We start from the raw sequence: 22,896 nt of genomic DNA, 5'->3' as shown, positions 1-22,896 counted from the left end.
CCATGATTTCCTTTTACTTTCACTCTCTCCCCTGTGATTTCCTTCTTTTATGATACAAAGTGGATTTTTAACTTATTCCCATTCTTTATATGCTCTGATGAATTGTATACATATCTTTTTAAGTGTTATTTCTGATAATTATTGACAACCTTGGAAATGATAATGTGTTTGCAGTCTGTCATATCCCTTATGCTTGCTCAGAAAGTAGCTTTCGAGTCTAACATTGGAAATATTTCACAGTGTGAGTGAGTTTTATTTTGATTTTTTTATTTTTTTGACATATTGATATAAGAGGGGAGGAAGATTCGAACTAGTATCCTTCGCTTCATGAAGCATGATCCCCAGCTGATTAAGCTACTCATTGGGGACACAAGTATGAGTGAGCTAATATAGCATACTGAGCTTAAATCCATAGGCATAAGTTTTTGAATTGAGCAGTGTCTCAACACATTATATTATGGTCTCATTGAAAGACTCCTCAAAGTGTTCCCTGAGAAGGAGCAAAGGTGCGTAGCACGAGCAAACACACATAACACACAAGTGATCCTCAAGACACTCTCAATCTCCCTAACACGAGAGAGAGAGAGAGAGATTTTGCTACAAGAAGATATACAGATTATCTTTTATCACGATACAGAGACTCAACATAGATTATGGTCACTGTGAAATATTAAAGGAGATTCAATTCAATAAACACTGTCGAGAGTGTAGTTTGTTGTTGCTGGGAGTACTTACATAACATAGGCATTATACTATATATGGACGTTTGCCAGGAGGCACTTTAGGAGATGGTGGAAGTTCCCTTGGAGTGTCACTTTCCCTACCCCTTCAAATCCATGTTGATCTCTGGTTATTTTTGCTGGTTTTGCTTTTTCTAGGCCCAAAGGTGGTAAGAGCATTCATATCCGACTCAGCAATTTTTTAGCAAAATTTTAGCCAAACCACCACCTTTTATCTACTTTAGCTACTCACTTTTTTAAATCACTCACATTCGGCTCAACATTTTAATTTATCACTTTTATTATCTCATTTAAATATTCGTTCTCTATCATTTAATATTATTTCTTTATTCTTTTTTTTATTCTTTCTTTATTTCATTTTGCTTCAAACGAAGATTATATTATATATTATATGCATTGTTGAGGCTACAGTTCTCAGCAAACATGCTGAGTACCGTAGCTCCTCAACAACTGCTAGGCCATTTTAGCCAGCCCGTTGGGGAGGGTTTTTAGCATCTTGGCTCAACAAAATAGCTAAAAGGCTATTTTGTTGAAGCCACTGTAAATACTCTAACTGGTGCAGGGGCTTCTTTATTTTCTGACATGTTTAACAGGAGACATGAGTAATTAACATTGAAGTACATAGGACAATATGTCTATTTTTTTTCAATAGGGCTCTTGGACAGAAATCATATATTAAGGCTTCATTTGTTTTGATATAAAATATTTTTTAGAAATTTTTTTTTTTTTTTTTTCATATTTTTTGGTATTTGATGCGACCGAAAATAATAGTAAACTTCTTTAGTTTTAGAAAAAAGTTTATGTTTTTAAATTTCTTAAACCATTTTTTGAGTTAGAGTTTCTCCTTTTTAAACTGTTGAACCACTGCTGGACCACCACTGAAGGTTGCCGAAAGTTGCTGACTGTTTTTTGTTTCATTATTTTTTGTGAGAGTCATTTTTGCATCATAAAATCATAAAAACTCAAGTGCCAATTGTAGAGTATACTTTGGAGAACTTTGTAACAGTGATGTTTGTGGAAATTAAGGTCCTACGTTCACGCAAAATTGAAAAAAAGAAAAAAGAAAAAGTGTAGTTATAAATGACGCATTTTATCAAGGCATTGCCTAGGCACGGGGGACTTTATTTTTTATTTTTTAAAAAAAGGCAGGTGGGTAAGATTAACTGTAGCTATTCTACCTGAGTGTGACCATGGTAGTCCATTGAAAGCTGCATAGAAGAGGCCTAGATATTTGGAATTGCAGACGCTCCCTTAAGTCTGATGCATCTGTAGTTTGAACCAGCCCCATCAGAACATAGGTAGGACCCAAAGGGTTGATACTAATAGGTTGAGAATTCCCATTTCGGCAGTCGAATTTTCACTCTAGTACATGCCACTTGAGGATTTCCTTGAGGCCACTTGTTGGAAAATAAATATATATATATATAGAGGAAAAATATGAAGGCAAAAATAAAATAAGATTTCAAGGCTCGATCGTAACTCTAATATTTTTAGAACGTATTTTGTTCCCTTTTTAAGTGCTAAGGGTATATGACAAAAAAGTTTACAGGGATACGATGAAGCCCAAATGTTACTCTAGAATAGCACTTTCTAGAGTAACAAGAAATCACCCATATAAAGAGCTTTACAAAAGAAATTAGAATGAGACGAGAGAAACTATTGGCTTGTATCTACTTTGCATTAGACCAAAGAGTTATATTTAAGGCTCCAATAATATGGTGTAAAGTTAATAAATAATCTCTAAATAAGGCCCTCAATTATGGTACAAAAAATTACAATATTGAGAACTTAAAAAATGAGATGTGCTTCACATTCTCCCTTTATTATTCTCTTATCCTTTTACTTTTAAAATCACTATTAGATCTATGGGGTCATGTGTGAGACTCACGTAAACCCATAGATCTAATAGAATCAGTAAACATGAAGATGAGAAATTTATTGACTACGTACATGTAGTGATTCCATTTATTAGGATGTGTACAATTCACATTGATAAATAATAGACTTAGAGCATCTCCAGCAGTGTAACTAAAAGAGAGATATTAGCTACATATAGCTATTTTTGCCTTTTTTTTTGCTCCAACAGAATAGCTTCATATTAGTTATTATACCTTAACTTCTACAGTGAATAACTTCATATTGCTATTCACTGTAGCATACTAGATTGTTGAATATAATATTATTTCCACATTATTTTCTCTCTCTTCTCTCTCTCCCTCAACGTTTCCCTCTCTTTTCTCCCCCCTCAACGTTTCTCTCTCTTCTCTGTTCATGAATTTATGATACAAATTCAAGTATTTTGAATCATTAAAAACTCAAAAAAAAAAAAAAAAAAAGAATAGCATGCATATAATTGACAAACTAAAAATGGAAAAATAAAAATAACACACAGGTATGTTGCGTGAATAAATTATATTGCAATTTACAAGGTGATGCAAAAACGGTCGTGGATCAAAAAAAAAATGAAAGATTAAAAAATAATATTTAATAAAATAAAGAATGAAATAAAGAATCTGTTGGAGTTGGTATTAAAAAATGAGTAGCTAAAATAGAGAATTGTGCTTTTTAACTAAGTAGAATACCTCTTACTACTGGAGATGCTATTAAATGTTGCATGAGCTAAGACTTAAATTTCAACATCTTGACATTTCTTTGTTGCGTGGGCTAAGACTTAAATGTTTATTTCAAGGGAAAAATATAATTTAGCCCCCCAAATTATCAGTCATTTCCATTTTAGTCTTTTAATATTCAAAAAGTGATAAAGTAGCTCCCAAAACTACCAAATAGTTGCAATTTGGCCACTCCGTTAGTTATTACCGTCAACTAGGATGAAAAATTCAAAACTACGTCGTTTTGGCAAGGTTAAATTACTAAAATGCCCTTTGAGAAAAAAAGAAAGAAAAAAAAAAGAACCAATTTTAAAAATGCTCCCCAAAACAATGTCGTTTTGAGGAAAGAGAAAGAGAAAGAAAAAGATAAAGAAAAAAGAAGAAAAAAAAAAGAAAAAGAAATCTGGTGGTTTAGGGGTGGCTCGCCGGCCACCCCCATGACCTATGGGGTGGCCGCCGAGCCACCCCAAGGTCTGTGGGGGTGGCTCGGCGGCCACCCCCAAACTTGTGGGTGTGGCTGGGTGGCCACCCCACAAGCTTGTGGGGTGGCCGGCGAGACACCCCTAAACCACCGGATTTCCCTTTCTTTTTTTTTTTTCTTTCTCTTTCTCTTTTCTTTCTCTTTCCTCAAAATAACATCGTTTTGGGAAACATTTTTTAAATTGATATTTTTTTTTTCAAAAGGGCATTTTAGTAATTTAACTTTGCCAAAACGATGTGGTTTTGAATTTTCATCCTATTTGACGGTAATGACTAACGGAGTTGCCAAATTATAACTGTTTGGTAGTTTGGAGGTTACTTTATTACTTTTTGAATATTAGAGGGCTAAAATAGAAATGACTGGTAGTTTAGAGGGCTAAATTATATTTTTTCCTTATTTCAATTGCTTTCAAAAGTAGTATGATTGATATGTTGGAAAGAGATTTTCTGTGCTCTAAATATGTTTGGAAATGGCTTTCTCAACTCCTAAATATATCAGCTTTTTAAACATTATTGAACTAATATATATATATATATATATATAGAGAGAGAGAGAGAGAGAGAGAGAAAATATACTTTATCGCCTAAACTATCCATACATTTGCATTTTTAACCTCAATGTTTAAAAAGTGACATTTTATTCTCCCAAACTTTTAAATTGTTGAAAGTGAGAATAGTCGAATTGCAACAATTTAGAAGTTTGAGAGGGGGTAAAGTGACACTTTTTAAACATTTGAGCAAAAGTGCAAATAGGTGAATAGTTCAGGAGGTAAAATGTATTTTTTCCTATATATATATATATATATATATATATATAAATACATTTGACTTCCTGAACTATTTACTCATTTGTACTTTTACTCCAATATATAAAAAAAAAATACATTTTATCTCCTGAACTATTCACCCATTTGTAATTTTGCTCCGATGTGTATATCTTGGGACCAATAGGCAATGGGGAGGAGGGAAGCTGTTTTTCATATTGGACCATTTTCTTTCTTTTCATTTTTTTCTGGATAAAACAATAACGACTTCTTAATATATTATTAATACAAAAAGAAAAAGAAAAACATGTGGGGGTCAATGGTCTACATTTGTAAGTGGTACTTCTTTCTTCCTTTCAAATTTACTTTCTTAAGATCCTTTGTACCTTTTGAAGGGTGGGCCGTTGAAGATGGTAGCTTTTGGTGGGTACTTGACATTGCACTGAAATATTCCCCCATCACAAACATTTGTTCGTGATTTCAGTGAATTAAAATGTTCCACTCTTTTTTTTTTTAAAGGAAATTTGGGAAAGGATTAGAGAGAATCAAAACACCAAAAAAGGGATGAACTCTCCAACAACAGACCCAAAATAAAAATTATAGTACATAATATTCAACCAATTAGTAGGAAATTGGTAAAAAAAAAAAAAGACCGGTCTGAAACAAAAGAAGCAAAGGAAGGGGTATGAATTTTGAATGTCACATCATATTTGAGGGAATTTAAGGAAGACTTCATAAGAAATATAATGAAAATACAGAAATCGAAATTGCTCATAAGCTTACAACGTCACTTTCCTTAAAGAAATTATTTGTCTCCACCAGATATGGTAAGGCTAAAAAGGCGGGCGATTAATAACCGCTCACTAACTGCTAACCACTCTAACCGTTAACCGCCATAAATGACATCATATGTAGTGGGTATTAAAAATGATGTCTCTTTTTTTTTTTTTTTAAAAAAAAAAAAAAAAAAAAAAAAATTCCATTAAAAAGCAGTTAACCACATAGGCGGTTACGACTAGCGGTTTTAGCCAATAACTGCTAAACCGCTAACTGTAACCGCCTTTTCACCCCTAAGATATGGTATGCAAAAGCCAAAAGGGTAACTAGAGTCTAATAAATCCAACATTGGATCTACCTAAGAAGAATGTTAGATCAAACTATCGAACGACCTTGACCATCCAAAAATGAATGGTTATGATCAGCCAAGTAACTTTAATTACAGCCCTACAGCCCACACCATGTGTGGGTGTGAATTGGGTGCTCACACCCTACTAGAGAATACACTAGTATGTATACACCCAAGCATTTTTAATAGTTTAAAATTTCTTGTACCTTATAAATCCCAACTCTACTTTCTCTCTTTTTAATATGAGACTCTCTTCATTCAATACTCTTTAAAACTTTCCATTTTAAAATATTTTCAAGATACAAAATAATATATATAATAAATTTTGAAACTGACTCTAATCCTCTTTATAACATTACTCTTTATGTGTTAAACTTCATTTATTAAGAGAATTTTGAGATGAGTTCTTAATGTCCAAATATATATATTTTATTTGCCCACTAAAAGACAGCCTTGATAGAATGGATAGAAAAGAAGTGATTGGATTGGCAAGAAGATATATACCAAAAGCATGCAAGTTTGTCTAGTGGTTTCATATCCATTTAGGTAGAGAGCACATGTATTTATGAACAAAGTCTCATGAGGGGAGAGGAAAAGAATGTCACATAATGAGAGGTGAAGAAAGAGCCAAATCACTATCATGATGCACTTAATGGACTATTCTAAAAAACACAAAAAACATATATATGTATGCAAAAAAACAAAGAAGAGACATATCACATCTTAGTGGGTTATAAGCACCAAAAGGGGAAATGGGTAGAAGGTGAAATTTTAGCTTGTGATGATTATTATCATAAGAGATTGAGATTTCAAATGGCATATTCTCTAATTAGCAAGTGTTTCTCAATTACGCAAAGATAATCAAGTGGTCGCAAAATGATAGGGATTTGGGAATTGATTTTCTTCCCATTTTCATTTTGAAAAAATAATAAAAATCAGTCATCCATCTCTATATAGTTAATGAGTGAATCTACCATTGAATTTGTGAGAAAACCCAACATGAGTCCACAAATCCAATGATAGATCTATTAAATTTACAAAAAAAAAAAAAAAAAAAAAAAAAAAAATTGGTTGAAAGAATAATATGTAATATGTAGGGCTGTTAAGTGAGCAAAGCGTCTCGCGAGCAAGCTCGGGCTCGGCTCGTATAAGCTCGGCTCGAATATTAAATGAAGCACTTCATGAACACAAATCCTGGCTCGAATATTAAACGAAGCAAGCTCGGCTCGACTCGGTTAAGCTCGTGAACAGCTCGTATAAGCTCGAGTGTATATATATATATATATATATATATATATATATATATATATAAACTAAGTAATAGATAATTAATTATAAATCTCATAATTATTAAAACTTTAAAATTGCATTTATATTTAAGTGTTAGAGAATGAAAAATTCTAGACCCTTCGTGATGAAAGAGAGAGAGTAATCATTAAAAAGACCTCAATTCAATTAGAGCAGATCCAAATGAAAGGAAGAAGAATCAAGCAGAAACTATTGAGGGAGATTGCGAAAGGCATAAACTATTGATGAATCAAACAGACCCAAACACTATCACTACATGTCTGGTGAGTGAGAGTGAGAGAGTGGGAAATGAGAGTTCAGGTGGAAGATCCGTTGTGACTGGTGAGGGGGATTGAGAGAGAGACGTTAAAAAAATATTTTTTTGTAGGGTGCATTGTCCCAATGCAGTCTGAATGCAACCTGTTAAGTTGTCCCACATTATTAAGAAAACATCAATCTCTAAGTTTGTTTATCTATAAAATGATGCATATCCTCTCTCTTTGAAACCAAATGCCTTGCTGTATTGACCCAGGCTCCATACTCGACTAGCTAGGCTAAGCAAATACTCATATGCAAACTAACTTCTTAAGTCGTTTAAGAGTACTTGAAGTTAAAAAAAAATTTTAAAACAAAAATATTAAATATAAGAGCCAGCTCGCGAGCTAGCTCGGCTCGACTTAGTATTAGCTCGAGCTCGATTTTTTTGGCTCGCCCTTGAGCTCGAGTAAAATTTAAATGAGCCAAGCTTGAACAAGGGAAGCTCGCCCAAGCTCGGCTCGTTTACACCCCTAGTAATATGTCTCACTTTATAACAAGAGAAAAATTTTAGGTTCAATTTATGCAGCGAAAGGGATTTGGGATTGGGACTCTTGGAGGGCTGCCGTTCCATCTTTGGTGTAGCAAACCATTAATGCCTTCAAAAAAAAAAAAAATAAATACAAGAGAGTAATAATGCTATTAAATAAAATATTATGTCTGTCATACAATTGGAATGACGTAGTAATGAAAATCAATCCGTGATTTTTTTTTTTTTTTTTGGTTGTTGATCGAATGGCTTATTTCACTGTCACATCATCATGTTGTATAACATGTTAAGGGACTTCGCTCATCCCTGCTCTTGCTTAAATGAATTATTCTTTTGATTCTCCGTCGTATAACAATTTACTAAATAATATTATTAAAAAAAAAAAAAAAGTGGCCTACTATTGGCATCTGATTAAAGGCAAAAAAGAAAGAAAGAAAAAAAAAAAAAAACATGTGGCTCACTATTGGCATCTGATTAAAGGCAAAAAAGAAAGAAAGAAAAAAAAAAAACATGTGGCTCACTATTGGCATCTGATTAAAGGCAAAAAAGAAAGAAAGAAAAAAAAAAAAAAAGACACATGTGGCTCACTATTGGCATCTGATTAAAAGGGAAAAAACAAAGAAAGAAAAAGAAAAAGAAAATAGAAAGAAAAATCATAACTTTCGAGAGCAAAAACTTAGGAACTTGGAGGACTAAAAAGATATGGACAAGTAAAATTTGATGAGTGCCAAAACCAAAAATAATATATGCTCTCGCGTGACTACAATTTAATTGGCAAGCTTGAACCAGTAATTGTAATTTTCGATGAATAATAAATAAAAGGACTTCAAATTATTATTATTATTATTATTATTTTTTTTTTTTTCCTGTTTCCTTCTGACGTGGTGTCGGGGCAAACATGGACAGCACAAAAGCTAGCTAGAAAACCATATCGACTCGTGTAATAATAATAATAATAATAATAATAAATTCATCCGAATTGAATTTGAAATTGGGAACTGATTAATGTTCAGAGTAGGAATGTAGTCTTGAAAGAAAGTACAACAAAATGAAATAAAATCGCATGCTCAAGGCAAGGAAAGAGCTCTCTTGCAAATTGGATGGGTGGTTTAGGGTTTAGGGTTTTCACATTTTTATCTAGACCTGACCGGGACCAGTCAAGACTTGATTGGGACCCGTCAAGACCTGATTGGGATCTGTCGAGACCTGATCGGGACATGATCGAAACTCGCTGGGACCCTTTCGAAACTTTGGCTAGACTCGGTCGGGACTTGCTGGACTTGATCAAGCCATTGTTAAGACTTTGTCGGGACCAAGTCAAGACTCGTTGGGACTCAATTGGACCACCGCCGAAACTCTGTCAGGATTGCGCTTGGACCCAGTCGGGACTCGTGAAACTTGGCTAGGTCATCGTCGGGACTACAATTAGGACTTTATTGTAATTTAAAGTTTAATATGATTGAATGGAAAAATATATATACAAAAAAAAAAAAAAAAAAGGGTTAAATTCACTTTACCCCTTGAAATTTCAGAAAATTTTCAATTCGAACCCCAATGTTTAAAAATTGGCAATCTTCCCTCCTAATGTTTCAAAGATTTTCAATTCAGACCTTCCGTTACTAATTTCCGTCAAATTGGACGAAAATCTATGAAATTACATAATTATCCTCGATGCTTTTTTGTTTTTTAATTTCTGTCAAATTAGACGGAAATTAGTAATGAAAGGTTTGAATTGAAATTTTTTGAAATATTGGGGTTCGAATTGAAAAATCCCTGAAACTTTAGAAGGTAAAGTGAATTTAACCAAAAAAAAAATTGTGATTTTTCATATGCGTCAAACACCTAAAAAAATATTTTCAAAGAAATTATTTTTTGATGAAAAACATATTTTGACGAGCCTTAAACTTGGGAGGACACTAGGCTTTGCTGAAGTTCCTTTGATTCAATGTCTTGGGAATTCACAATAAAGTTCCTGAATTGTATAGAAGTTCAATTATAAAAGTAATAATTGGTCTCTTTCCGATTATTATTGCAAAAGTGCTAACATAATAATTGCTTCGGTTGAGTGAAAAATCGAAGAACGGATGGTATTTGGAAATTAAGAAATGCATAACAAAAAATGAAGAGTTCACATTTTTCATCCAACTAAATGAAATTCTCTCCTTCCCCCCACCCAATAATAATAATAATAATAATAAGATAAAATAATATATCAAACAAATTATAACCAACGTGATCTAATATTTCTACTAAGAATAATAATATATACTTCACACTTATTTTATCGCATCACACGTACTAATGACGTGACATGAGTGGAGGTAGAATTTTTTTTTTAGTGACCATTCAATTTATAAAATTTTTATAAAATTATATAATTTTTCGATAATGATGATACGAAAAATAGAAGCATATATAAGTACACAATAAGCTGTATTTGTTGGCTTATCCTTAAAGGACAATCTTCCTGTCTTCACAAACCCACCAATAGCCATACAGCCCAAGACTTTAGTACTACTGTAACGGACACCCAACACTTGTCCCCAAAGCAAAAGTCATCCACCACAGAACATAAAACCCAACTCATTACTTTTAATCATTATCTACATTTAATAATGGCTTTAACTAATTAGTGGGTTGTTTGCTCAGCTTGTAAACTATTCAATTAAGTTTCTTAATTGATTAGTTTGTTAACACCCCACTCAACATTTCTTTGGAGCATCATATATAGTCTATTTTCCAATCATATTGTCCTCCACACACAACTCATATGATTGAGTGTTTCCTTGACATGTTTCATGTTTTTCAACTAGGGTTTCGGATTTTCAGCAATTTTTTTTAATTATCAAATTGTTAATAATTCAGATAATAAATGTGAAAGAGTCTCTATAAAGTTCACCTGTTTGAGTCGATAGTTGAGTTTTTCAAAACCTGTCTCTTACATTTATTGTCAAAATTACTAATAATTCAAAGAACAAAATTGCTAAAAATCTCAGTCATTTAAAAAATCTCTACATATGATATCTTATTAAGTGACTTTTGACTATGGAAAAGGAGAAAATGCAAAGGGTTTAGAAAGCACTCATAGTGGGCATATAGTAGTTAATCACATGGCCATCATATGGGCACGTGGTCGGTGGTTAATAATATTATAGGTTGACTCCTAAAAAGTATGGTGGGAATTCTACATATGGGAATTCTAGGCAAAAAAAAAAAGAAAAAAAAAGACTAATTTATTTATTTATTTTGGCTAACTTATTCTCAATGCTGCTAGATTATGCTTTCGGCTCCCTAAATTTAGCCAAAGCACATATTCATTCCCTCTCATCTTATTTGTTCCTTATTTTCTTTTAGAATGTCCCTAAATTTGTCCACTTTGATAGGTTAATGGACCAATTTTAATACCTTAACTTATATTTTTTTTTTGTTTTTTTTTTTTTTTAAATATCATTACCCTTTTCTATTTACTTTAACTGAATTTAAATTGAAAAGGATAATTTTAAAATTTGTAAAATTTTTTATTTTGTAAAAATTACATTAATTAATTTCTATCAGGAAGTTGGATTTACAAATAGACAAATTTTTTGGGACAAATGGGGCATGATCTATCATATATCTCAAGTATAATATGCTAGTGAATAATAATACTATTTACTAGACTGATATATGATTGTTATACAACTGAGGTAATGTGATAACTGATTTTTATTGCCACGTATGAGAATTTCTCTATGCTGGTTATGCACCTCTCATCTACTTTTAAAATGAGAGATAGTTGGGGATTGAGCAAAAAAAAAAAAATCCCATATCTATTTTCAACATCTACAAAAAAAATTTAGATCAAATAAAAGGAAAAACAATCACATATGGAAATTAAAATTTATACATTTTGGAGAGGATTGTATTGGTTTCAAAGTTTACCTTTTATGTAATCATAATTTAAGAATAAATTAAAAGAATCAACACCATTTTTCTGTCTTGTTATTGAACTGAAGTAAAAGTGATAAAAGTAAAATGACAACTAAATATATGAACAACAGATTTCAAGCCAATTGGGTAAAATGACACTTCAAATGTCACAAACGAAAACAGAAAGTTAAGGGTAAAATTTGCCACCCATTTTTAACATTTACAATTGCTTTCCACTAATCTTCAGCTTAATTTACCCTAGTTTGTAAAGTTCTTATCATTCTCTTTTATTTTCATGTACTTAAAAAAAAAGGGAATGTGAAGGAAAGTAGTAAATAATAACTAATAATTCTCAAGTTCTACTTACTTTCCTAGCTAGCACACCTAAATGCAATAAATTGTAACACAATTATATACATGTTAATATAATTACAATCTTACCCTATTATATATTATTACCATCTCAAACTTTTTGTCTCTCTTTCTACTTCTTCCGACTTCTTTTAAACTAGAGGAATGCTATTCAACATTCTCCTAACATTCTTGTTTACGTGGCATATTCATATCCACTTGTTTTTTTTTTTTTTTTTAAAAGGAAAAACAAATAAAAAAACAAAACAAAAAAGAATGCTATTTGAAAATGCTGAATAACATTTCTACTTAAAATATGCTTCCACTCCCTTGTATGTTTTATTTTATTTAATATTTTAATAAGGTCTCAAACGTGGCCTTTAACAATCTCCTCCTCGTCACTCATGGTGGAGTGTTTAAATCAGAATATTTGTATGCATGACCAAGTTAATGCATGCCAGTTTGGAAGGCTCTGTGATCAAATTTCAACATATAAATTTTGGAACATTTTGATAAGGAGGTGTCGACATAGAGTTGAGTGATTTAATAAAACAAATTACTCAGGTGCTAAGTTTCAGACTTAATAAGTGAAATTAAACTTTATAAGTACACTGGCAGCAGCTTTCATAAATCTAATTTCCTTCATTAAATATAGGAAAACCTCTTAAAAAAATCACATGAAACATACTCACTAAGGAAACACCAAGAGAAGCAAAAATACTACTCTAAATTTAGGGTAGCATTTTTGGTTTCCTTAATTTTATTTTAATATAAAAAACCTTTATCTTTCCTCTAACACACACACATATATATATATATATATATATATATATGTTCACACAAGGGAAGAGGGATGAGAGATTCAAACTAGTGACTTCCGTTTTATTAGGCGTGATCCACAGCCGATTGAGCTACTCTTTGAAGACTATTTGAAACAATATTTAAATGACTTCTCTTTCCTCTAATATTTAGTTTAAAGAATATTTAAATTGCATGGGAAAATAATAAGTGAAGCTATTATAAAGTTTTTCTAAATAGATAAGTAAAAAGTAGTTTGATTCCCTTTATTTAGAGTAATAGAACAGATGTGACTAATTTGTTTTTTCCTAGATTGTTACAAAGTTAAGAGTAATGTTAATTACTAAATTATTATCCGATTATCATACAATTAGAATGATATGATAGAAAAAGCCAATCTTTAGATTAACAAGAATTTGTTAAAAAAAAAAAAATCAAAGATTAATTTTCATAGACACGTCAATCGTATAATACCTTTTTAAATCAGTTTACTAAATAATATTTATATAAAAAAAAAAATTATTATAAATTAGGATGTGAAAATCCAGTTTGGTATGTATAATAAATACGCGAGAAAGTTGTGTGACCGCATTTATTTGATGTAAAATGAAAGTTTGAAAGGAAAACCGTAAGAAGTAACGAAGAAAAGAAGCTGAAAGAAGAAGGAAATGTCGTGTTGAAGCAACGGCCAAGGGGATTACAAATGTCAAAACGTTCCCAGAAAAGCAATACAAAGAAAGGAAGAGTGAAGCAAAGAAAGTGCAAGGAAGGAAGCCAAAAGTGGACCTGAAAATAGGCAGAGGAAAGTTTTGTCAAAGAGCAATCCCTCACGCAAACAAAAGGGGGAAAAAACGGAGAAAGTGAGTGAGAGGGAAAAGAGAATGCCAGGAAAAGTTTTTCCCATGCCATACCCTCCCTCCTCAATGGCAGAAAGAAAGAAAGAAAGAAAGACAAGGCAGATAGCTAGGTCTTCTGAGTGGCAGACTCTGTCTCTCTCTCTGTCTAGTCTTTCACCTCGTTTCTTGTTTCAATGCCCCGCTGACCCCGCGTGACTCATCATTCAATATGCCAGCCGATTCTTCATTCATTGCCCCACCCTCCTTTTTTATTTATTTATTTATTTTTTAATTTCAAATTCAAACTACTACTGTTTAATTTCCACTCACATTTCATTCCTTGCAAATCCTTTTTTGTTTTGCTACTACGTGTATTTCTTTGTTTAATTATTATCCCTTCTAGACTTCTAGTGGCCGGATTTGTTATTTTATTAAAGCAACGACTTATGACTTAAAAGCCTTCTAAATTGAAGAAAAAACAGGCTTCTAAATTGACTTAAATTATATGTTGACTATGACAAAATTCAAACAAATCCTTGAAGCCACTAAGAAGTTGCCCCATCCTTTCTACTTCGGTTTTAATGTCACACTTTTTTTGTTTTTAAAAAAGTAAAAATTAAAATAAAGAAAACGCTACACTTTATACTTATTTATCAGCATGACATCAAGGGTGTTCAGCTCTATCAAGCCATATATTAATTCTCAAAAAATTTAAAAAATATTCAAATATATGTTTTTTTAAGAGGTAGAGCTTCAAAAATTATCTCCCATCTCAAATATATATATATATTTTTTAAATTTTGTTTCCTTGGTACTAAAATTCTTGATTTTGCCTTTACATAAAATATTTTAAGTGAGTTATATTTCTATTTTTTTAAAAATAAATAATATTATAAATCACTTGAAATACATTATGTTAACCGAGTAGAATTTAGTCATCAAAATATCACGAAATTAAAATAGCAGGTTAACACACTTCACTCGGAGCCCGTCTTCCCGTATGTCAGTCTCTGACGACATTTCCACCGCACGGTATCCCATAAAGCACAGACCGCCCAAAACAACCATAACTCAAAACAAAAACCAAATACGCCAATCTCTCTGTCTCTGTCTCTCTCTCTCCTAGCGCACGATATAAAACCTCACGTTTCCGCCCTCCCTCCCGCTTTCTTTCTCACTTCGTGCTCTCTCCCTGTCTTTCTTTCTTTCTTTCTCTCTGATGGCCTCCAACGCCAACAGCAACATGCACTCACCAACCTATTCATCCGACCCTACCTCACCCAACACCACCTTCGTCCAAGCCGACCCCTCAACCTTCCGGGCGGTGGTCCAGAGACTAACCGGAGCCCCAGACGACCCGTCAGCGCAAAAGCTCCCTCTCACCGGCAAACCCAAACCCGCGGGAACCATTTCGGCCGCCGAAATGGGTCCCAGAAAACCCGCCTTCAAGCTCCACGAGCGCAGGCACGCCACCAAAAAGCTGGAGCTCGACATCGACCACTCCACCGCCTTCAACAAACACTGCATGGGCAGGGCCAACTTCAACAACTTGGGCCCTTCCGGGCCTCCCCTAAGGCCCATGATCTTCTCCCCCGTGTCGCCGCTGGAGTTCTACGCGCGTGGGAGCCCGAGGACGCCCCGCGAGGTGGAGGAGGAGGAAGAGAGAGCCATTGCCGAGAAGGGTTTCTACTTGCACCCGAGCCCTCTCAGTACCCCAAGAGGGTCCGACCCGCCTGAGCTTTTGCCTTTGTTCCCTCTCCAATCTCCTTCCGATCATCATTCCTAATTCTTCTTCTTCTTCTTCTTCTTCTTGATTTTGTAACAATACGTAATTATATTTTATTTATGGATTTAATTTCCCAATTTTAATCAACAATGTTGCTTCAATTAAATCTTGTTTTAGTTGTTTTGGTTTCGTGTATTTATCGTTTATCAAATGGTTGGTGGCGCTCGTGTGTTACACGCGAGATGGATGCGCGTGGTGATTTCTCAATAAAGTTTAACTAGATTTAGGTTCGTAGAACATCGAAACTCTTTGCTAAATGGCGGCTCTAATTCATCGATGTTGTTGGAAAGTGAAGTCACGCGCGGATTTGCTTTTCATTTACATTTTAATTTTTAAAGAAGCACAATCTTTTTTTTTTTTCAAATAATTAATTTTTGACAAGGCTGACTTGAAAATTGGAAGGCTGGAGGAGGGCCTCTATATTGTGAGTGGTGACTTGAGAGCATTCAAGGCTGAGAGCCGTTGGATTTAATGACCGACAGAGAATTACTTGCAGGAAGTGAGCGGCGCCTTTGTCTGACAAAATAAATGGCCAGGATTTGTCCTTGGGTATCTAGGACTCGTATGACATTATTGGGAAAGTAGCGGTCCGATCTATCTGAAGCTGGCTTATTAGTTCAAAATTCGAAACTATTTGCATACACCGTCCTTTAACTGTCAAATGAACGGTCAGGATGGGTACTTCAATAGTGAAAATACGGTTGACTTAACTGTTTGGACTCTGGAGGGGTGAATCAATATGGTAAAAAAACAAAGGGTTAAAGGTCTCTTTTTTGTTTTGATTTTTAAAGGGTAAACAGTTAAAAGATATGGTAATGGATAAGCAGTCTTTTCAAATCCTGGGCATTGACTTTGGCTCAAAGGGAATAAATCGGTGGATTTTTCACTGAAAAAAGACATTTTGTAGACCAAAAATTTGGGGAAACCGGGGAAAAGACCTATTGGGGTTTTGTTTTTTTGTTCGTTAAATTTTCGTAACTTATTCATCCTGTTTTTAAGAGTCTACTTGTACTTGTGATTGTGTTATACGAAATTAAAAAAAAAATACTTTTAATACATAAACATTATGCTAAACGAAATTAATTTTATTAAGTAAATTTTGTGAGTTGTGTAATCATGTGGTTAGATACCATGCTTGTCGTGTGATTGTGGAAACGTCTTTTCCGTGTTGTGTCGCTGATCAATAGTCAAGAGTCTTTGGTTGTGTTTGCTAAAAGACTTTAAAAATGAAGTGGCACTGAAACTGTAGTAAATTTGATTGATGTAAAAAAAAAAACGTAAGAATATTTTGTATGAAATAGTAAAAAAAAAAAAAAAAATTATTTTGTAGTGATTTGTTTATCTGAATAATAATAAAAAGTGATTGATATGATGTAGAAAGTGAAAATGTTGTGGTTGATTTTGAAAGGAATAGTAGAGTCCTTTTTTTTTTGAGTTCTTTCCCAAACACAGCCTATATATTGGCTGTGTTTGGCAATGGAATGGAAAAAGAGAGTGGAACAGTATTGTAGCAGATTTGACTGATATGAGAGAAAAAAGTAAGAATGTTTTGTATATAAAAAGTGAAAAAATTTGTTTTGTAGTGATTTTTTTATTTGAATAGTAATAAAAAGTGATTGATGTGATGTAAAAAGTAAGAATGTTAAAGTTGATTTTAAGAAAATTTTTTTTGATTTTTGGGTCCCGTCTGGCCCTTTGCCAAACACAGCCAATAAGAATAAAAATCATTGTCACATTACAAAAGCCAAAGTCCAAAGACAATGGCTCAAGAGAAATTGTAAGTAAGAATTGTTATTGAGTACACATTAATGCTATAGAGTTAAGCCAAAAATAAAGCATATGATGGGCGGATCACAAATTGAAACATATGTGATTGATTAATGATCACTAGACTAGTAGTTTATCTTTGATAAACTTTGTCTCACATTAATAATTAATATTGTAATAAATCACATAATTAAATAATATGAGAAACCACACTTTGAAATGAAAACCCAAATAGGAAAAATTACAAAACTCGTTAGTTTCATCCTTCGGCATTTTTATTTGCCCATAACTCCAACTAACCCAAAGACGAGCTTTGTTCTTGTTTTGTCTATATTTCAAACTTTAAATTCTAAGAGCCTGTTTGAAATTGTGTTATTGAAGCTAAAAAGTAGTTTTAATACTTAAAAAGTTGTATCAAACATAAGTTGGCATGTTTGGTAAAAAATTTCAAAAGTATTTATTTGACTTTTTTACTCTAAAAATGACAAAAAAACACTTTTGACCAAAGGTTAAAAATAAAGCCTTTGCCAAAAAATACTTTTTGACTTAAAAGTTCTATTTCTCAAACGCAATCTCAAATATGCACTAAACATGTTACCATATCTAAAAGGAAGTAACATTTGAACACCATTTGACTTACAAAAAGAGCATTGATAAGCTTTGAGATTCCTTGTTGAGTTTTTTTCTTATTTTTTCTTCTTCTAATGATCCTTGTTGAGTTGGTTTAACCTTAAAGATGATATATATTGGTGGCAAAGAAGAGCTTTCACAACTCACATCAATGTCTACTTTGAAAATTGATTGTGCAATGACCAATGTTATCCACTTGGGTATACCCTAAACTTAGGGATTTAATTATGATTGAATTATTCTAAACTAAGGGATTTGAGTAAATTGAAATAATTTGTAAACTCTATAAATTGAAGGTACACAATCATATCAAGCAATAAGATCAGTGTAGTTCTGTAAGATTCTATTCTAGTGGTCGATGTAAGTTTCTAACGCCAAACCACCAGTAAAATCATTAGTTTTTTCTTTCTTTCTTTTGCTATTCTTTTTATATTTTTATAGTGTTATGAATTCTTCATGGTATTATAGCCATTGACTAACAATCCTAAATGATTATTGTGGACTTTCTTTATTTTTCTTCCGCCATCACAGAAGCAATGATCGTGTTGAGTCTTCACAGCATGATTCATGACACAAAGCCGTGGACGAATAAGAGAATGCAAAGAAATCGTGAGTCGTCAAAGTTTCCGAATCGGCAGGCGTGGCTTTCCTTGTCTCCCTCATCCACTGAGCTTTCGCACGCCATTGCTAATTTGGAAGATGTGCTTCAACTTTATCACCAGATCCGCATCCACCATCGTGAATCCGCGTTTATCTTCATTAGATTCACATTCAACACCTGTAGGTTCCAGAAGAAAAATAAATGGGTTGAAAAAACAAGAAGCTAAATGGCCTATATTTTTTCATGCCTTTTGTCGGCCTAATCTTTTTGCTTTTGTTGTTGACTCAGGCCCGACTTTTTTATTGGTCTTGGTTGATGACCGAAGTCCATTTTAGGCCCATAGTTTGGCTATATTTTTTGGCTTATGTTGGTCTTATTTGATGATCTAGGACCATTTTAGGCTTATAATTGGCCCCATCTTCGGCTCAAGTTGACCCACTTTTTTGGCCCATTGTTTAGCCTATTTTCGGCCTAATGTTGCTAAAAGTCCATCTTTGATCACCGTTGCCAGCCGCCACCAACTCTGGCGATTTTCTGGCCACCACTACCGACCATTTCCGGTTCTCCCCCCCTCCCAAAAAAAAAAAAAGAAAAAGAAAAATTCATCTCTTTCCAAACTCAAGCTTACGTTTGGGGTAGGATGTTAAAGTATATGATAAGGATATAAATCCTTGTTATAAATGATGGTTGGAGTACCCTAAATTTAAGGATTTGATGAGGACTAACTTACCATAAATGAAGGGCATTGATTATGATTAGATTGGATTTGTATAAGAGAAATGCTACAATTCTTCATCGTGTTTTCATGGTGTTTTCCTGATTCGATATGGATATTGTTTTCTAAAAAAAATATGAAGGACGAGTGGGGTAAGTTTTTTTTTTTTTTGCTTTTTGCTTTTTTCTTTTTTAGAAAACAATATCCATTAGATGAGGAGAACACCGGGAGAAATTGTAGTATACTCTTTGTATAAATTCAAATAAGTTGTAAGCACTATAAATAAAGCATCTTGTACACATCATATCACGCAATAAGACCACAATATACCCATATAAGAATTTATTATTGTAGTGAACGTAAGTGTCTAACGCCAAACTACTAGTAAAATTATTTGTCTCTATTTTCTTTTTGTTTGCACTTCTCTCTATTTTTCTATAGCATTATAAATTTCTCTATCCTTTAACTCTGTAACATTAATATGGATTCAATAACAATCTTTTGGTTGTTTTTTTTTTTTTTTTTGGTTGAATGAAAATATTATAAACGAAAGACGCCAATTACACTAAAACAAAACAAGCTGAAACAAATTGTACAAAAACAACTCAACGAACACCTCTAGCCCAACAAACTCCAGCAACACAAGAAAAGCCAAAATACGAAGGCAAAACTAGAACACCTATACTTCAAACTGCAACAGAGGGCACAATTCCCCAATTTTTACACAAATCAACATTTTAAGAGGATTTACAATACAACACTTGTTCATCAAAGCCCTCCAAATTCTCCTGCTAAAACCACACTCAAAAAAGAGATGGCCCCTGCATTCTGCACACTGCCGGCGGAAAAAAAAACAACTTGTATCACCAATATATATATATATATATATATATATATCCCCAGCTCAATAGAGAGTAACCAGTTGAGAGGCTGTTTTTGACAGCCAAACACACGAAAAAAATTAAAGTTTGTCGAGGAATAGCAAGAGGAAACCAAACAAGACTCCCCCAGTCAACCACAGATCTCTTGGACCATATACCTTCCCATGTATCTCTACAAGTGTAAGAATCATTCTTTGGTGTCACCCAAAGAACTCTATCCTCAGCTACAATTTTCACTTTGAAAAGCTGACTCTGAATGTGCACAAGCTGCTCAGACCTAGCAGGATGCCACACCAACTCCCTTCTAACCAACACACTAGAGGCCATAGCCTCTAAAAAACCCCTAGAATCATAAAAAACCAGGTAGCTATATTCATCATCCAACAAAATACCATCCGGATGCAAAGAATCTAGCCACAAGAAAATATTACTCCCATCCCCCGCACGAAACCCCAAAAATTGCATAACTAAACTCCTGAGCTTTAATTTTGAGAAGAGGCCACCCTTTGGTTTTAGGTAGGGGTGTTAATCCGGTCCGGTTTCTCGGTTTTTGGCCAAAACCGGAACCGGAACCCCGGTTACCGGCCGGTTCCGGTTTTACCCAGTCCGGTAACCGGTTTTTGAAGAAAATTGGTTTTTGGGCTTATTTTAGGTGTTGGGCCTAAAATAAGCCCATTTTTTTTTTTTTCATAAGTTGTCTCATTTAAAAAAAAAAAATTAGTCTTTTTGTCTTGATTAAAGAGGTTTTGTTGTGATTGTTCCAAATAATTAAAAAACATAAACCTAAAAAAGCCCAAAAATCCTAAAAAAATCAAAGTTTTTAATATAATATATATATTATATTAAAAACATTAAAAAATATTCATAGAGATTATCCTCAGTGTAAAACAATTAATATATATATATAAACCCGGTTCCGGTATTCCCGGTAAAAACAGGATACCAAAAACCGGGACCGGAACCGGGGTACCCGGTTTTTGAATTTTTCAAACCGAAACCGGAACCGGGTCCCCGGTTTCCCGGTTTTCCGGTTCCGATTCCGGTTTTCCGGTAATTTTTGACACCCCTAGTTTTAGGAGGTGGCAGATATTAAATCATCACTTGTTTGTTAAAAGGTGAGACCCAACACATGAAAAATGAGGGTTCAAACTTATGACCTCTAACTTTGATATAATGTTAAATCACCGTCTCAAACGCTTAAACTAATGGAAATATGTAAATTTAATCATTTAATCAAATACTCTAGTAGCAAAGCCAACCCATATACTGTGGAAGTGGTTTAGTCACCCCCAAATTTTGTTTTTTAAGGAAAAAGTTCACATACTCCCTTCAAACGTTCGTTCTCCCATAGCAAAAGCTATAAACCTAGGAAATCAACCAAAATCCTAGTTTCATGCAACCACTTAACTTTAACTTAATCATTGAAGTCCTAGAACAATTAATACACTATACAAGATATCAACCAAGTTTATTCTCATACGTCATCCAAAACGCTCAAAGGTGATAACTTTTATTTATTACACCCCAACCCATTGTTTAAAACATCATCATCCTATATTATAGTCGCTTAACTACTGTTCATTTTCATAATATAAACTTTGTATTCTAATCCTTATTTTTCTCATGCAAGACTCATTTATATAAAAACAACTCATTAGCAAATCATATATTTTTCTTAGACAAACAACCAATATGTTTAAGAGTGAATTTAAACAATAAAAAACATGTAAAAGAACAATAAGTTAGAGGTTAAATTACTTCTAGGTAGGGGTCCTCGAAGTTTAGAGAGGCACAACTTTTAAGAATGGCCTTTGTAACGGCCCAAAAAATAGCATTTACTAGTTTGGCAGGGTTACTGGCAATTTCCCCAAATCAGTTAATTGGTAACTAACTGAGGAATCACCCCTCAAGCATAATTAGAGTGAATGTAGAGGAAGGTGAAATCGACAAATTTGAGATATCTAGAAATCATAGAATATGCATACATTATCATCGTGCCTATGGAGCTACTAATTAAAATGCAGATATTCTAATCAAACCTGGATTATGCAAACTGGACCCCTGACTTTTCTTAAATAACCTGATGTGGCGAACATGCCATTGGCATCTTCTCAGAAAGGGGTTTCCTCAAAATAGGCAACCTATGAGCCAGTATTTATGAACGAAAATAAACGTGCATTTTGAGTAAGAAATTTGAATGAGGTGTTGTCTCTATTATTATATCATAAAAGTACGGTTTTTATTTTGACAGGAAGTAGGTGTAATCCCAGTGGCAATCGCCTATAAATTTTAATGCAGAAAACTAATGCTTTAATAAGTCGTAATTATCATGTATGGTCTACCCAAGATATTACGAATTCTTAGTAGGGTTAGCTCTGTCTCGAAAGATCAATACTGTGAGTATTTTTGTTGGCTTAATTCGGTTCCAAAATACAGAGGGTATTATCCACGGGCTCAAACACTGATATAGAATGCTTATAATCCAATCTCCACCGTTGACAATGAGGATTCACGTGTCATGAACATCCCTACAAAGTTTTAGCTCAATCGGACCAGAAACGTTCATCGATCGGAGTTGTTGACCAAGGCTAGACAACATTTCCAGAATGCGATTTTTCCTCCTCTGCAGTGGGTGACCGGACAGCCTAGCAGCCTGTCCGGACACCAATTCTAGGAAGCCTGTTTTTGCTTGCTTGCAAGGCCCCTGTTCGGACAGCAAGCTCCCTTGTCCGGACAACCCGTAAGTTTTACATACAAAACGTCTGCTTTATATGGGCCCAGTCTAGGGTTTTGTAGATGTTATAAATACAT

General features: G+C 33.6%; 1 protein-coding gene across 1 annotated transcript; it reads left to right on the top strand.

Moving 5' to 3' along the window:
• Positions 1–14,800: 14,800 nt before the first annotated feature.
• On the top strand, positions 14,801–15,491 carry LOC132188557 (VQ motif-containing protein 11-like). Its single transcript, XM_059603050.2, has one exon. The coding sequence runs from the start codon at positions 14,925–14,927 to the stop codon at positions 15,489–15,491; it is 567 nt and encodes a 188-aa protein (XP_059459033.1). The 5' UTR covers positions 14,801–14,924.
• Positions 15,492–22,896: the final 7,405 nt, after the last annotated feature.

This window comes from Corylus avellana, unplaced genomic scaffold (genome assembly GCF_965113065.1).
Source record: "Corylus avellana unplaced genomic scaffold, dhCorAvel1.hap1.2 HAP1_SCAFFOLD_209, whole genome shotgun sequence".
Taxonomy (NCBI): domain Eukaryota; kingdom Viridiplantae; phylum Streptophyta; class Magnoliopsida; order Fagales; family Betulaceae; genus Corylus; species Corylus avellana.
Note: the sequence above shows the minus strand (reverse complement) of the source record. Positions and strands in the feature narration are given on the sequence as shown.

Coding starts and splice junctions, on each gene's coding strand:
- LOC132188557 (XM_059603050.2), top strand. CDS start 14,925: ATGGCCTCCAACGCCAACAGCAACATGCACTCACCAACCTATTCATCC.